Source organism: Mytilus galloprovincialis, chromosome 3 (assembly GCF_965363235.1).
Source record: "Mytilus galloprovincialis chromosome 3, xbMytGall1.hap1.1, whole genome shotgun sequence".
In the NCBI taxonomy this organism is placed as follows: Eukaryota; Metazoa; Mollusca; class Bivalvia; order Mytilida; family Mytilidae; genus Mytilus; species Mytilus galloprovincialis.
Window position 1 is genome coordinate 104,035,208 of NC_134840.1, and position 16,024 is coordinate 104,051,231.

The 16,024-nt window shown below is 31.2% G+C and overlaps 1 protein-coding gene across 1 annotated transcript; it reads right to left on the reverse strand.

Annotated features, from left to right (window-relative positions):
* Nucleotides 1-4,831: 4,831 nt before the first annotated feature.
* LOC143069622 (eukaryotic translation initiation factor 3 subunit K-like) lies at nt 4,832-15,636 on the reverse strand. Its single transcript, XM_076244349.1, has 8 exons — nt 15,482-15,636; nt 10,050-10,148; nt 9,252-9,372; nt 8,397-8,471; nt 6,669-6,744; nt 6,345-6,422; nt 5,724-5,849; nt 4,832-4,962 (listed from the first exon to the last, which is right to left on the reverse strand). The coding sequence occupies exons 1-8, from the start codon at nt 15,532-15,534 to the stop codon at nt 4,931-4,933; spliced, it is 660 nt and encodes a 219-aa protein (XP_076100464.1). The 5' UTR covers nt 15,535-15,636; the 3' UTR covers nt 4,832-4,930.
* Between the last annotated feature and the right edge of the window lie 388 nt (nt 15,637-16,024).

Below are 16,024 nucleotides of genomic sequence, written 5' to 3' on the forward strand. Positions count from 1 at the left end.
AATGACAGATTAGCAGTTTAACAAAAAATGCTCTTTACGTCCATGTTTTAACTCCAGTTTTTAGTATTCTATTCGGTTTAATTTATTGATTAGTTTTATCACAAATACATGTACATTGAAAATACCTAATGTGGTAATCATATATCATGTAGTTACCAAGGTACATATTAATGACAAAGAAGTTTGACAATAGATAAAATTTAAGCAATAAAATACGTTGGAAATTTAAATTCATGTAAACTTATACACAGAAAATGGCTTCATCAAAATCTTTCCAGAAAGGATAGACAGTTTTAGCATGTCAAATGTGTGAAGAAGAAAGTAAAATTAAGTGGAAATGTTTACTGTGTAATTTATTGGTGTGTGATCAATGCAGGAAAATCCATCAGAAGGTCAAATCCACAGAAGAACATAAAATTGTTGATTAGAAAAATATTGCATCTGACCAAAAGCAATAAGGACACAATATGATTTCAATAATATTACATGTGATAAACATTCTGGAAAAAAAAGCTGCTTATTTTGTACTGATTGTGAAGAAGTTGTCTTTTGTGTATTACAAACACACATAATACATATAACATGATTGAAATAAGTGAAAAATTCAAAGTTGCTATAAATGTTCTGAGAGACTTGCATGCTAGCACAGCCAAAGATCTTACTTTATTGATAACAAACATGGAGACACTTCAGAAGATGAAAACAGAAGGACTTTCAAGCTATACAGAGGAAAAACAAGCAACACAACATCAAGAGAAAGTTTTAAAAGATACCATTCATGAACAGTCAGAGAAACTTCTAAGCCAACTTGATGACAGAGTAAACAACATGATTAAGCCGTTGGAAGCTAATGAAAACAAGACAAAGGAGAATTTTAGGGCTTAAGAATTCAATAGCCTCAAAGGATGTGATGAAGGTCATTAAAACTGCAGGAAAAGAAAAAACAGAAAAGGAAGAAATAAGATCGGTTGATGTTACCAAGTGAAAAGGTCTTCCAAATTTTGTTCCTGGGTGTATTACACAACAAACCATTGCATCAATGTATGGAAGATTGGAGGAGAAAATGTGTAATACTAAATTCAATCTATACAGAAAATTCAAAACCACCTTTTTAACAGTCACTTGTATGGCATTTAATAATGGATCAAGGTGGATATGTAATTATAGCTCAAAGAAAATAAAACACATTAAACTTCTTCAAGATGGATCAATAATTAAAAAAAAACTATCAATTTAAGTGGTGTAGTAAGAATGCAAATAAGCAATTCTGGAGACACAGCTGCACCACTGATTATAAATTATGCATTTCATATTTCTAAGAACAACAAAATTATTGTCGGAGCAAGGGAAGATGGTCCAACATTTCCTCCAAATGGTCCCAGGAAAATCATAGTGTAAAAAACCGATATCATTTTCACTATATAAACTTTCTTGTTGCAAATCAAAGGAGATGTTGGGTAAACCTCATTGAAGCAACAAGCTACAAGACCTCAATGTACTTTGCTTAGCAAGGTGGTTTTATTGTTTAACAATAACAATGGACAATAAAAAAAGTACAGTGCCATAAAAGTATTCTTTCCATTCTATTTTGATGATTGATTTTTTTTTTTTTTTTAAATATTAGACATCAGTGCACATGATAAAAGAGGGGCAAAAGATACCAGAGGGACAATCAAGCTCATAGATCGAAAATTAACTGACGTCATGGCTACAAAATAATAAAAAGACAAACAGACAAATAATAGTACACAAGACACAGCATAGAAAACTAATGACTAAGCAACACGAACCCCAACAGAAACTTGGGTGATATCAGGTGCTCCGGAAGAGTAAGCAGATCCTGGCACCCGTCATGTTGCTCATGTTATAAAAAACCTGGAAAATAGCCTTAATTCGGTAGGTCACATTCGTGGTGAAAAGGGATGGGGATTGTAGTTACGGCATAACGAACATATCAGATATCATCTGTGAAACTGTTATCCCATAACGGTCAACCAACTCGTGATGGCGTCTGCAAAATTTATGAAGGGAACATTTCAACTTCACCATTTGGAACTTTTGGTTTAACAGCTTCCTTGTAAGCAGCAACCCTCCATCAAGGAAATTATGATAGGAAATCAATTGGGAGATATATACTCCGTGTGCAGGCGCTGCTGGAATGTTGCTACATAGAAATGGACAGTTCACAATTGGGAAGCTGAACTCATCTCTTTTGTAGTAATGTTTTATTTTCAACCGACCCTCATTGTCAACTTCTAGATGTAAGTCAAGATATAAGGCAGACTTAACTGTATCTGTTGTACCCTTTATCTCTAGTTCGATGGGATAGATGCGTTCAACATAGTCACCAAATTTTGAATTATTTAGTGAGAGAACATCATCTATTTAGCGGAAAGTAGGTAAACGGATATTGCTAACTTCTTATCTTTCTTCCTAAGAAGTTCTTGTATGAATCAGCAATATAACAATAAAGAAACAAGTCGAGAAGAACAGGGCACAATTGGTTCCCATTGGAATGCTGACAGTGTGTTGAAAAACACGTCCTCCAAACGTAACAGATATGTTTAACTTTTCAATCAAGAAATCAAGCATAATAAAATTGAGAATGGAAATGGGGAATGTGTCAAAAAGAGACAACAATCCGACCATAGAACAGACAACAGTAGAAGGTCACCAATAGGTCTCCAATGCAGCGAGAAACTACTGCACCCGGAGGCATCCTTCAGCTGGCCCCTTAACAAATATATATAGTAGTTCAGTGATAATGGATGTCATACTAAAATCCGAATTATACACAAGAAACTAAAATTAAAAATCATACAAAACTAACAAAGGCCAGAGGCTCCTGACTTGGGACATGCGGCAGGTTAGTTTCAGAGTGATTTTTACAAAGTAGGATTTATCCCTCCCCAAGACAAGTGCTTCTATTAGCAACTTTACCTGACCATATAGGAAAATAGGTATTTAGTCGGATCTTAACACGTACTTGTGATTTGGTTAAAACCGGTTTTGTTCAAAATATACGAAGAAATGTCGAAATGATCAGGACTTAATTAAATCCGTATTTCTGTAGGATGGTGCAAGCATACGATTTTTATTGCGTCTTACACTTTGAGAAGCGAATAATCTTCAACTATTTTATTCAAATATTGTGTAAAAACGTTAATTTTGAGCTATGAAAGCCAAGTGGCTCGAGTATTTTTCTGAGGAAGTTTTAAAAAATTGCAAAGAAATATTTTTACATTGGGTTAGCTTTCATTAGTCTTAACTATCTATAGATTAACAACTTTTGGTTATATTTATAATTTAGAATCATCATTGAAGGTGGGGGACGATTTCGCAGATAATTAATTATATTGATGTGCCACTTGTATGCAAGAGTGACATTTCGTTGTATTATGTGCCAATTCGAAAAAGTTATGCGAGTATTCTCTCCCCTTAACAGGTTCATTATTTTATAATTAAGTTTCTGATATAATTTTGAATAATTACAAAATGTATCAATTCAATATATTTCAGTTTTTGTTATTGGTGTATCAAAAACATTGATGTACCAATATAATTTCATGAATTTGAAACGTTTAAAATGATAACATACCAATATAAAGAACCGTTCATCATTTTTGAAAGACTATGAACGAAAATCGATTTATTTATCTTCCCTTGGTGACTGATTGGTTGGGAAAAGAACCAGTGTAATATAGTGGTAATCACAGAGAGAACCAGCAAGCAATTTTTAATTGTAGCTTATTCAACGTTAAAACAATTTTCCACTATAAACGAATGTTACTTTATACAAATATAAGGACTTTGTTAGCTAAATCTACAAATTTTATTAGATATTAAGATTTTTTATTGCAATAGATTAATATGCTACTTCTATTTCTTATGCAGCAAAAATACTGCAATCTGATTGGTTGACTACCCCGGTGTAAATAACACCCCACCCTTGTTCACCCGGGGAAAATAAAATTTTGCCTCAGGGTGTATGAATTTTCAACAACGGTGTAAAATTCTGTACACCCCTGATTTCACCAAGATAACTAATAGTATCTACGTTCACCATTCTTTTTTATATGATACAGGCAATACTGTACTGACTCTTTCAATGTGTCTTTTAGTTTGGAATGGGGAATACTTATGTAAAGTGTAAAGTCAAACGTTTAAATACTATTGCAAGATGAGAAAGTCTTAGATTGTATGTACTCTAAAAGGTCTTTAGAATTTTTTTGTATCCACATCTGATTCAGGCCACCTCTAGAATAGGCAGTATCACAATAACTTTGAAGCCAGTCATATGGTATTTTGAACCCCCCTAAAAAGTGAACCTGGGGTCATAATACCATGTGGTATAATGACCCGATAAATTGACACAACCACAAACTAATGCAATTTTGGATCCACCACTGACACTGTTGCTGTCAGAAACAAGAGATAAGTTTTGACTAAGGCAAGGTGAGTCAAATAAATCATATCAATACCTAATTGCATAACTACAATTACTTTTTTTTAAATTTACTATTTTTTTTAAAATGGATCATTCAAAATGAAACATGATTTCCTCTGTAGCGTACTATTAAGTACCTACCAATAACAGTTAGCTCATTATCAATATCTAAAAAAATGAGAGAAAAAGAGTCAGGATACATGGTAGATTTGAGGATGACAGGGCAGGCTACTAACACACTATACAGACAGAATAAATGGGGAATAACATGTACCTATTTTTTTTACATTTCCCTATTTCATACATAAAGGTTAAGTTTGTATCTGCCGATGATGAAAATCAATTATTCTGTCAGCTGAAAATCTGCTGAAGTTAAAATCACAGTAAATGTTTAATGTTTTTTTAATTATCAAATTTCTGATTATTTTATGACAGTAAGATGACACATATAACATTAGTCCACATAAATCACATGTCCTTTCGTTACTTATAGGCTGCCATTATACCTGCAACACCTGAAAAAAAGAATAACAACTTTTCACATCTTTAACAATCTTTAATGGAGACTGTGCATGGCTATATATATATATATTAGCAGAATGGGAAATAAAATAAGAACATAAGAAAAACAGAAATAAAAAGTTTAAGCATTCAAAATAGTTTTAATTGCCATGGTGAATTAAAGTCTTAAAGGGATGAATGGTGTCATTTAATTCTTTGACCACAAAAAAATATAATGTATTATAAAGGTGAAAAAATATACCATGCATATTCAGGGATAAGGATATATTGATTTGGTATGAATATGAACCCTGCTTTGTATCAGACCAACACTATTCTAACACATTATTTGTGACTCAGCTTGAGTATGAGAGGATGATAGTTAACACACAATTCAGCATAGAAATGGTAAACTAATCTGAAATATTTTCCGTGACCTACAATTCTATCAAATGTATTTTCTGTGTAATACAATTTCATTTTTTATTTAGCTTTTTTTGTGATTTTCATTGTTGTGATACCAGATTTACCTCCTTCAGGAAAACTCATAGCCAATCATTTGAAAGACAAGAATGTATATGTACTATTTTCCTTCAGGATTCAATGTTACCGGGGTGTGACTTTCAAAATTTTGCCAAGCTGTGTCAGCAAAAAATTTCGGTTGTGTTTTACGCCTTCTAAATAATATTATTTACAAATAACATGAGGACACCACTCCTGATCTCCATGTGTTCGGATTATTAACTTTATTATTTTTTTCTGTTATATTACTTACTTTCAAATGTAATTTTCTCGGTGATGTTTTTTGTTTTGATATTTTCCTCTTGGTTTGTGATGTAAATATTTCCATCATTCTGTAAGGACCAGCCATATTTTGAAATCCATTGTTTCACTTGAGATTCTACAAAAAAAAAAATTACACTTTTTATTTTGAGTCCTAAGCAGACAAATATGAAAATTTCTAGGATTAAATTTAATTAATGTACCAATAAAAATCTAGAAAATAAATGATAAGGAAGAAGACATTTGTATTTATTGTGTAGTTTCTTTTTATACTTTTTATGCAATAGCCTTGAGACTCCCAAACTTTGAATGTACATCAATATTGTTTAGATACCAATATGTGTTAAACAATAAGGTATGTTCCAAAAAAAAAAATGTATGGGGAGAGGGGGTCGGAAGACACTTTTTATTTGACCCATCCATGCATAAATTTTAATTAGATGTTTCCTTTAAACGTTATCTTCAAATAACCAAACACAATAAATTTGGGGACAGCCCTAAACAAATTACAGTAATGACAACAATTCTATTGTGTTACTGTGCTATCTCAAAATTTCAATCAATTGACTTAGAAAAAAGATATATACAAGTATTTATAGTACTGGCACCTTACCTGGTATATTGCCTAGTAATTCTGTGAGTGTATCGAATGGTATGGTCTGGTATGTGGTACTGACAACATGGCACACAACTGGAAAAAAACATGAAAAAGAAGTTAAATCTGTCCAAACTTTCAACTGTTTTACACTAGTTATCTAGAGCTACTATTCTATTAGAATCTATGTTTGTATGGATCTAAAATGTTATAGAAAGAAATCAAATGACCATTATGAAATAACAGGGCGGACACTTTAAGAAGATCAAAATAGGTCCAGGAGAACAATCATAAAACAGGTCATGGAGATCCCTGATACTTATATAACACATTCCAACTTACATTTTCTTATGCTGTCTTCAAAACCTGTAATAACATGAACACTGGTACTTAGTTCTTGGTCTATTTTTAGGCATTCCTGAAAAGTAAACATAAGAAACCAATAAAACAAACAACAAGAAAATTTAAATCCCAGTTTGAAAAGACTATAAAAACAAGTACACTACCTTTTTAGACTTAGGACCATTAATACTGTATAGACATGTCTAATGAAGACTCAAGTTTTAACTTTATTTGTGCCCTTTTTTATACGAGCGTCACTGATGAATATTTTGTAGAGAAAACACACATCTGGCCTAGAAAATTATGAACCTGGTATCAGGGATGGGGTAATTAAAAATGTAATGGTAATTGAGTGTAATGCATTACAATTTTCCATGTAATTGAATGTAATGTGTAATTGAGCATTTTTTTAATTACATGTAATGGTAATTTAATTAATTACAATGAAAAAAGCATGTAATGCTCAATTACTTTTGAATTACATTTCAATTACTTTTATGGTGTTAAAGATTAGGATTTGTATTTAACAATATAAACTTAAATTATATGTATTTTTTCAAATATTGATATCACATGCTTATTTAATGTATGAAGTCTGTAATTTATTCTGAAGTTTTTATATCATATATTTGACCTACAGATTATTTTTTAATAGTTTTATAATTTAAAAAATGTGACAATATATAGGGGTTGTTCAGTTTTTAAGAAAGATCTTTTAACTATAAAGATTGATAAGTAATTAATCACCTTGTTTAACAAAAACAAAAACATGTGTCACTGTGTAACATCTTTCTTAGACAGTTCGTTTAGAATTTAAAATCACTGCATACAATAATTTTGTCAAATTAGTATACACAAAAGGATTATAGAAATAAAAATTAACAGCTGTAAAAACAAACAGCAATTAATCAGATTAAAATGGCCAGGGGCAATGCCACTATTACATGTATTTTATCTAATAAGCAAAATATTGCTAATATTTAGACATTATATACATTGTTTGTGCTAAAAATTATTTTCAATATTGTGACAATCACACTTTTTAATATTTTTAAAGTAAAATAAAAAAATATTTTTAATTCCTTTATATTTTTTTATTCTTATGTTTAATTCAAATGAGTTCATTTCTGAGATGTCAAAATACACCTTAATGTATTGGCAAGTTAATAGGAACAAATATCCTCTCCTATCAACATGATGATCTTCTAATCATAAAACTTCCATTTTTTGATTGGGCAATATCTAGCACATTTATAAGCCCCTGTCGAAAGACTAATTACAATTGCTGTTTTCAGACTAAATGACAAAACATTAAAATAACTAAATTAAATAATTATCAAATGCAACACTTAAACTATGCTTACATGAATATTTTACACATGCATTATATATACATGTAAAATTTTGTTAAAAAATATCATGATCAAATGTAATGTGTAATTTAATTAATTACATTAGTAAAGTAATTGTAATTTAATTAATTACATTTCAAAAACTGTGTAATGTGTAATTGATGTAATTGATCATTTTTGCAATGTAATGTGTAATTTAATTAATTACATTCAAATGTAATTGACCCCAAGTCTGCCTGGTATCTTTGATAAGGTTCCCCTGATTGTTGCCCTTTATGTCTTTTTGGTAATTTGTCTGATTGAAATGCTGTCTTACCGACCTATACCATACATCTCTTTATATCTATTCAGTAACAACTGTACAACAAATATCTACCCAGAAACTTTTGAACTGACACATCTCCAACATCTCGGCAATATGCATCACCTTCATTATAGGCTCTTCTTCTTGCTAAAACAAAATGAGTTAAAATCTTATTTTATTATAAATGCACAATGCATAGGGTACATGAGTTTGCACAATGATGAAATTTAAACACAAAATGTAAAGAAATTACTAAAATATAGATTAATATTTATTAACTGTTGTAAAATGTGATTATTTCTGAAGTAAACAATAAAAAGTCTTGAGGTTTCAAGGCATGAAATGTAGCATAATTCATTCATGTGCTAAAATAAAAGGGGTGTAAATAATTTTCCAATTGAGTAAAAAAAAAGAGGGACAAAAACCGTCCATAAAACATCTTATAGAAAACCAATGACTGATTCTTCTTGAGAGGTGATAAATAATATCTACATTGTTTCAAGAACTTGTACAATAAATGTTAGTTGGTGAAAACGAATAATCTCAGTGAAAATCCAAAAAGATCAGGAAAAATTAAATGAAGCTGTTTCACATTTACAACATTTTATTCCAATACCAGTAAAAAACTAAATTGTATATATATTTTATTGTATCCTTTGAAAAACACAAAGATTTCAAAATACATGAGCATTTTTCATGCAACTGATTTTCCCCTTTTTGGATTACCAGAAAATAGTAAAACAAGAAATATGTTTTCTCATTCAGGATTATTTGGAGAATTTTGTGTTAATGGCAGATTTTTAATCTTAAAGTTTTTTGAGAACATTTTGCAAGATTCAAGATTAAAACTTTACATACTTAGAAACTGGTTTATTAATAAGCACTTTTTTTTATTGACAGATGATTCCTATAACCATTTGTTCATACCTTATTAAGGTCTATTAAACATTTACACAATGTAAAGTCTGTGTGAGGCAGGTTTGTCAAAGCTTTTAGTAGAACCTGAGCTGCTACAGTGGTCTGGTAATGGTTTGGATTGAACTGGTACCTGAAAACAAAATATACAATAATGAGATAACAACAATGTGTGCTAAAACAGTACTGTTTATAATCCAATGGCAAAGGTGCTTTAAAAAAAATACTGTAATCTACATACTTTTTCTTATACTTTATTCCTGTATGTTTCTTGGTTTGAAATCAGACAGTTAATGAGATGTATGATGGATCAACTTGAAAAGGTTATAATGATATTATCAGACAATGTATCTACATGTTAATCTGGTTCATTTACAAAGAAACGGCAAAACTAAATGTGAACAGTAGCTGAAGTTTGAAAAGAAACCAGTCTTAAAGTGAGCCCATGGCCAATGGACTGTTTTAGCTGCTTCATATTTTTAAATCATTATATCATCACTTTGGCACATGAAATCAAATATGAACGAAAATGCAATTGTTCATCACTTTCAGAAAATTGGTATCCACTAAAATAAATAAATCTGCAGTATTCTAATTTACACTATTCACATGTATATACACTACAGCTTAGATCGATTATGTGTCATTTAGAAACAAGAAGATGTGGTATGACCATATGAGTGCCAATGAGACAACTCTCAATCCATGTCCTGATTAGTAAAAAGTAAAGCATTTAGTTTATTATGTTGTTTATACATTGTACATGTACATGTATATAGAAATTAAAGTTAGAAACATGTATATACTTACAATTTTAAAACAGCCAGATTAGCTTCCAAGTCATATGTGTTCTCTTGTGCCTGCATGTTTATATATTTTTCCAAAGTTACTAGATTTTCAGGGTTGTATCTGTAATAAAACAAAATGTCAATAAATTGTTATGGATCATCTCCAAATGAGAAAGATGATTTCCATCAAAAGTGGGATACAATTAATGATCTTAATAAAGTGCTTACAAAAGTAACTATAATTGACAATTGTCCAGGGGATGAGCTAGTCAGATTTAGTCTTGCCATTTCCAAAATTCAGTTGAAACCTGAGTGACATAAATATACTGAACTTCATTAATTTTAATGTAATATTTGGACAAAGTCTTTAGTCCAACCAGCTCAGGGATTAATCAATGATCTCTCCAACTCACAAGGAGAATGCTACAAGTCAGTTATGTAAATCAACTAAATGTACATAACATGGTTTGATTCCAATTTCAGATTTAAAAAAAACACTTTTTCTGAATTTTACATGTATATAATTTTCCATTTTCAATATATATATACATGTAAAAAAGAAGATGTGGTATGATTGCCAATTAGACAACTTCTCACAACATGTACAAGAGACCAAATGACACAGAAATTAACAACTACAGGTCACCATCGGCATACATGTACATAATGTATCTCATTACAAATGTAGGAACTCAAAATTATTAGTAAGACCAGTAAGTTTGGCAATATGGCACTGCTGTCAATACTAATATGAGGCAGGCATTACCTGTGAAAGGGGACAAAGTCTGTATGAATTGTTTTTTTAAAAATTCAAACATATTTAAACTTCCAAAAAAGAAACAGAAATACTGTAACGTTTCAGATTTTGGTTCTGTTGTTTGGGATTTATGTTATGACGTTATATAAGTTAAGACATCATATTCAAGGTAAACAAATAAATGCGATCATCAGGTAACATTTATTCATATTAGACAAAGAAATATTAAAAAATGAAATTAGTATTGACTATTGTGTTCCTGGAGTTTCTATATTTTACTAGACTACTCAAAGTCTCATGACACAACTGAAAGGAAGTACATTTCTGTGCAAATGTGCAAATTAAAAATGTCTGAAAAAAGTTAACGATTTTGAGTTCTTAAACATGTAAAAGGAGAATGAAAATTTCGGGAAATTTTCCTGATTATTTATTTATTTTTTACTGATTTTCTACCGTAAATAGGGGACTCTGATTCTCTACACAAATTTTGTATGTAAAAGAAGAAAAGACAGAAAAATATTAAGTTTCAAGAACTTTGATAACATTTAATTCATTAAAAGATTGATTAGCTGTACAGATCATGGAAGTATATGCTTTCAAGAGGATGTTTGGTAATATGAGGAACAGAAAATTTTGATAAAATATCTTAATCAGTAAAATTGAGAATGGAAATAGGGAATGTGTCAAAGAGACAACCTGACCATAGAAAAAACAACAGCAGAAGGTCACTAACAGGTCTTCAATGTAGCGAGACATTCCTGCACCTGGAGGCACAGGGGCTTGTTACAATTGCCGGGTTTACTATCCATATGAACCCCTAAAAAAACACAAGGGAGGAAGCTCATTTGCGACAATGCTTCAAATTATTGCTGTAAAATTTTTCAAAGACTTTCACTTACTTTGTGACCTGAATAAATCTGTTCCCACTTGAATTATCTCTTCAATGACATATATTTATTACCTTAAGTAACCTCTATAACTATTGTAATCCTTAAAACAAACTCGACATTTCTGAAATAGAACGAATCGAGGCCCTAAATTTGAAAATGAAAGTACTAAAGCGACACCTACCGGAAAATATATTTTCGGTTCTCTCGAGAGTTTACCACAATATGGCGATGAAGGACAGTGTGTACTTAAAAATTCCCGCCAATTTTTACATTATTGAAATCTAAAATACAGTAGACTTCCGAAAAACAGAATATTTATGGTAACACCCGAGAGTGCCAAAAATATATTTTCCGTTAGGTGTCGCTTTAGTACTTTCATTTTCAAATTTAGGGCCTCGATTCGTTCTATTTCAGAAATGTCGAGTTTGTTTTAAGGATTACAATAGTTATAGAGGTTACTTAAGGTAATAAATATATGTCATTGAAGAGATAATTCAAGTGGGAACAGATTTATTCAGGTCACAAAGTAAGTGAAAGTCTTTGAAAAATTTTACAGCAATAATTTGAAGCATTGTCGCTAATGAGCTTCCTCCCTTGTGTTTTTTTAGGGGTTCGTATGGATAGTAAACCCGGCAATTGTAACAAGCCCCTGTGCTGGAGGCGTCCTTCACTGCTTCAGCTGGCCCCTAAAAAAATATATACTAGTTCAGTGATAATGAATGCCATACTAATTTCCAAATTGTACACAAGAAACTAAAATTAAAAAAATACAAGACTAACAAAGGCCAGAGGCTCCTGACTTGGGACAGGCGCAAAAATGCGGCGGGGTTAAACATGTTTATGAGATCTCAACCCTCCCCCTATACCTCTAGCCAATGTAGAAAAGTAAATGCATAACAATATGCACATTTAAAATTCAATTCAAGAGAAGTCCGAGTCTGATGTCAGAAGATGTAACTAAAGAAAATAAACAAAATGACAATAATACATAAATAACAACAGACTACTAGCAGTTTACTGACATGCCAGCTCCAGACTTTAATTACAGTGACTTGACTGATAGTATTGCTATCCAACAATTGCAATTCATTCAAAATTTTGACCAAATTGCAATTTGTTTTATTAAACCAAATTGTTCAACTGGTCAGAAATTTGAACAAATTGTTCAGTCAAAACGTGAAAGTGCAAGGTGATAAAATAAATCATACTTACAATCCTATAAGACTTTTTTTTTTTTTTTTTTTTTTTTTTTTTTTTTTTTTTGTGGGGTAGGCATTTGTTGCCCCCTTAACAAAAAAATTGTATAACAATATAATAGGGCCTGGGCTTATCTCGCCCTTTATTTAAATAATTTCAAATACAAATTGTTCTGTTCAGCTAGCTTTTCAATGTCTTTCACTCGCTGTTCTGAGTAGAGAAAGTTCCTCTTATCTCTGATATCTAACCAATGGTCATGGCTTCTCTTGACATCCTTATAGAAGGTCTCATTGACTTGTTTCTCTATCATTCTTTGTTGTTTTAATGTGTCACAATTTGCTGTAAGTATTGTTGTTTCTCCTTCCACTTCTAGTAGGTAAGTCTTTTGTGGAAGGTCTAGTGTGATTTTTTGTATTCTTATCTCCCCCTTTTTGTGTTTGCGGCGTTCCTTTCTTTCTCTACCAGTTGTCGATGTACCCTCGGCACTAATAGAGGAAGCGGGACCTTTTGGCGATGATGTGGCTGTTGGTAGTGGAGGATCTTCATCTTTCTTAGAGATTTGCTCAGCCGGTGCGTCCGTTGCCGAATCTGTCTCTATTGGTTGAGCGGTATTGCCTAGCTCATCAGATTTTGAGGAGTCATTGTCTAACATTTGAGCTGGAATTCCAATCTCTGCAGTTGACTCAGACTTTTTGGCCAAAAATGCCCTCAGCCTGCGGTTATTCCTTTCAGAACGGGACTTTGATGACTTCTTTTTTGGTGGTAATGTCAACCTCTCTCTTTCCGCTATCTTCCCGGGTGTCCATTTTACTGTAAGTTTGTAACGTCCATTCCGAGCTGATAAAACCCAGTCGGCGGTTTGGTGTTCTAACAAATGCAAAATGGTAAAGATATCACCAGATAATATGGGCTGTTGTTGGTGTGTTTCACTGCCATCATCAGACATTATGAGAGTTTCCTGACATGTTTAACTATTTGTGGTGATTAGTTACAATCCTATAAGACTTTAACTCCACTGTGTTGATGTTATTTTTAAATTAGTTTATCAATCTGTATAGGTATATATAGCTATTACCATACTAAAGGTGAACTGTTTTATTTGTAATTGCTATAAAAATGTCCAAACTAAGCTTTTATATAGTTTTTCTTTCAAAATGTATTCTATATTCATAAGAATCACACAGTATATGAATAAAAACATCATATTCAGTAAAATAATTTGTAAAATTGCAATATATTTGTAGGAAGGGGAGATAATCTTTTTTGGTTTCAAAAAGTCTTTATTCAAAAGAATAGTATTTTAGGTTATTTCCCCAAGGAAACTTATCAATAGCATATTGTTATTTCACATATAGTTTACTGAATATATGATGTATTATTTTAAATGATATATGATTCTTATAAATATAAAATCCTTTTCGAAAGAAAAACTATATAAAAGCTTAGGTTGGACATTTTTATAGCAATTCAAAATAAAATAGTTGACCTTTAGTATGGTAATGGCTATAATATAACATATATGATATAATATATCAATACAGTGGAGTTAAAGGCTTATAGGATTGTAAGTATATTTTATTTTATCACCTTGCACTTTCACATTTTGACTGAACAATTTGTTCAAATTTTTGACCAGCTGAACAATTTGGATTAATAAAACAAATTGCAATTTGGTCAAAATTTTGAATGAGTTGCAATTGGTATAATTATATTATATCATATATGTTATATTATAGCCATTACCATACTAAAGGTCAACTATTTTATTTTGAATTGCTATAAAAATGTCCAAACTAAGCTTTTATATAGTTTTTCTTTCGAAAAGGATTTTATATTTATAAGAATCATATATCATTTAAAATAATACATCATATATTCAGTAAACTATATGTGAAATAACAATATGCTATTGATAAGTTTCCTTGGGGAAATAACCTAAAATACTATTCTTTTGAATAAAGACTTTTTGAAACCAAAAAAGATTATCTCCCCTTCCTACAAATATATTGCAATTTTACAAATTATTTTACTGAATATGATGTTTTTATTCATATACTGTGTGATTCTTATGAATATAGAATACATTTTGAAAGAAAAACTATATAAAAGCTTAGTTTGGACATTTTTATAGCAATTACAAATAAAACAGTTCACCTTTAGTATGGTAATAGCTATATATACCTATACAGATTGATAAACTAATTTAAAAATAACATCAACACAGTGGAGTTAAAGTCTTATAGGATTGTAAGTATGATTTATTTTATCACCTTGCACTTTCACGTTTTGACTGAACAATTTGTTCAAATTTCTGACCAGTTGAACAATTTGGTTTAATAAAACAAATTGCAATTTGGTCAAAATTTTGAATGAATTGCAATTGTTGGATAGCAACACTATCAGTCAAGTCACTGTAAACTGATTGAAAGATTATGATTTCATCATATGAATATCAGGCACAATCCTTCCCGTTAGGGGTTTAGTATCAGGTTTGTTTCTGGTCTAACATCTAAACATGCTAAAAAGGGCTGCAGTGTCATTTTCTTTACGAAACAAAATCAGAATCGCCGGTTTTGAAAACTTTACCACTTTCGTATTATCGTGTTTTACCTGTCAATTCCCTTTAGCAAAGCACCTACTTGGGCCCTCATCGCGTCAGCCATCCTGGAGTTTGTGAATACAGCTGTCAAAATGAAAATTAAGAAATTCACATGTGTACCGGTACTTCAAGCGCCTTTGTGATCGTGATTTTTTCCGTAAAAAAGTCTTCGAGTAGATCTGAAAACCAACGAGCTAGTTTTAAAGCATAACCACAACCTGCTATAATTACATCAATGATCAAGAAGAAAAATTAAAAAGACCTGTCTCTAACAAAGGATCAATCTTGCTAGTCGAACTTATAGCAATAAAAATTGTACTGGATTACATAGAATCTTTTCAAAAAAGTAAATTGATACTTTAACTTTATTTTCGGACAGTCAGACCGCATTAGGTATCTTAACTCTTAATTGGAAAAGTGACAGCTATCATCAAACCATTAACGAAAATAAAGGGAAAATAAAAAAAATTAAATGAACATGGAATTTTAATCAACTTAAACTGGACACCAGGACATGCCAACATAATAGGAAATGATGAGGCAGACTCCCTGGC

Coding starts and splice junctions, on each gene's coding strand:
- LOC143069622 (XM_076244349.1), bottom strand. CDS start 15,534: ATGGCTGACGCGATGAGGGCCCAAGTAGGTGCTTTGCTAAAGGGAATT. Junction 9,373..10,049: donor AATCTGGCTGTTTTAAAATT/GTAAGTATATAC, acceptor TTTTGTTTTCAG/GTACCAGTTCAATCCAAACC. Junction 6,745..8,396: donor GTCAGTTCAAAAGTTTCTGG/GTAGATATTTGT, acceptor TTTACTTTTCAG/GAATGCCTAAAAATAGACCA.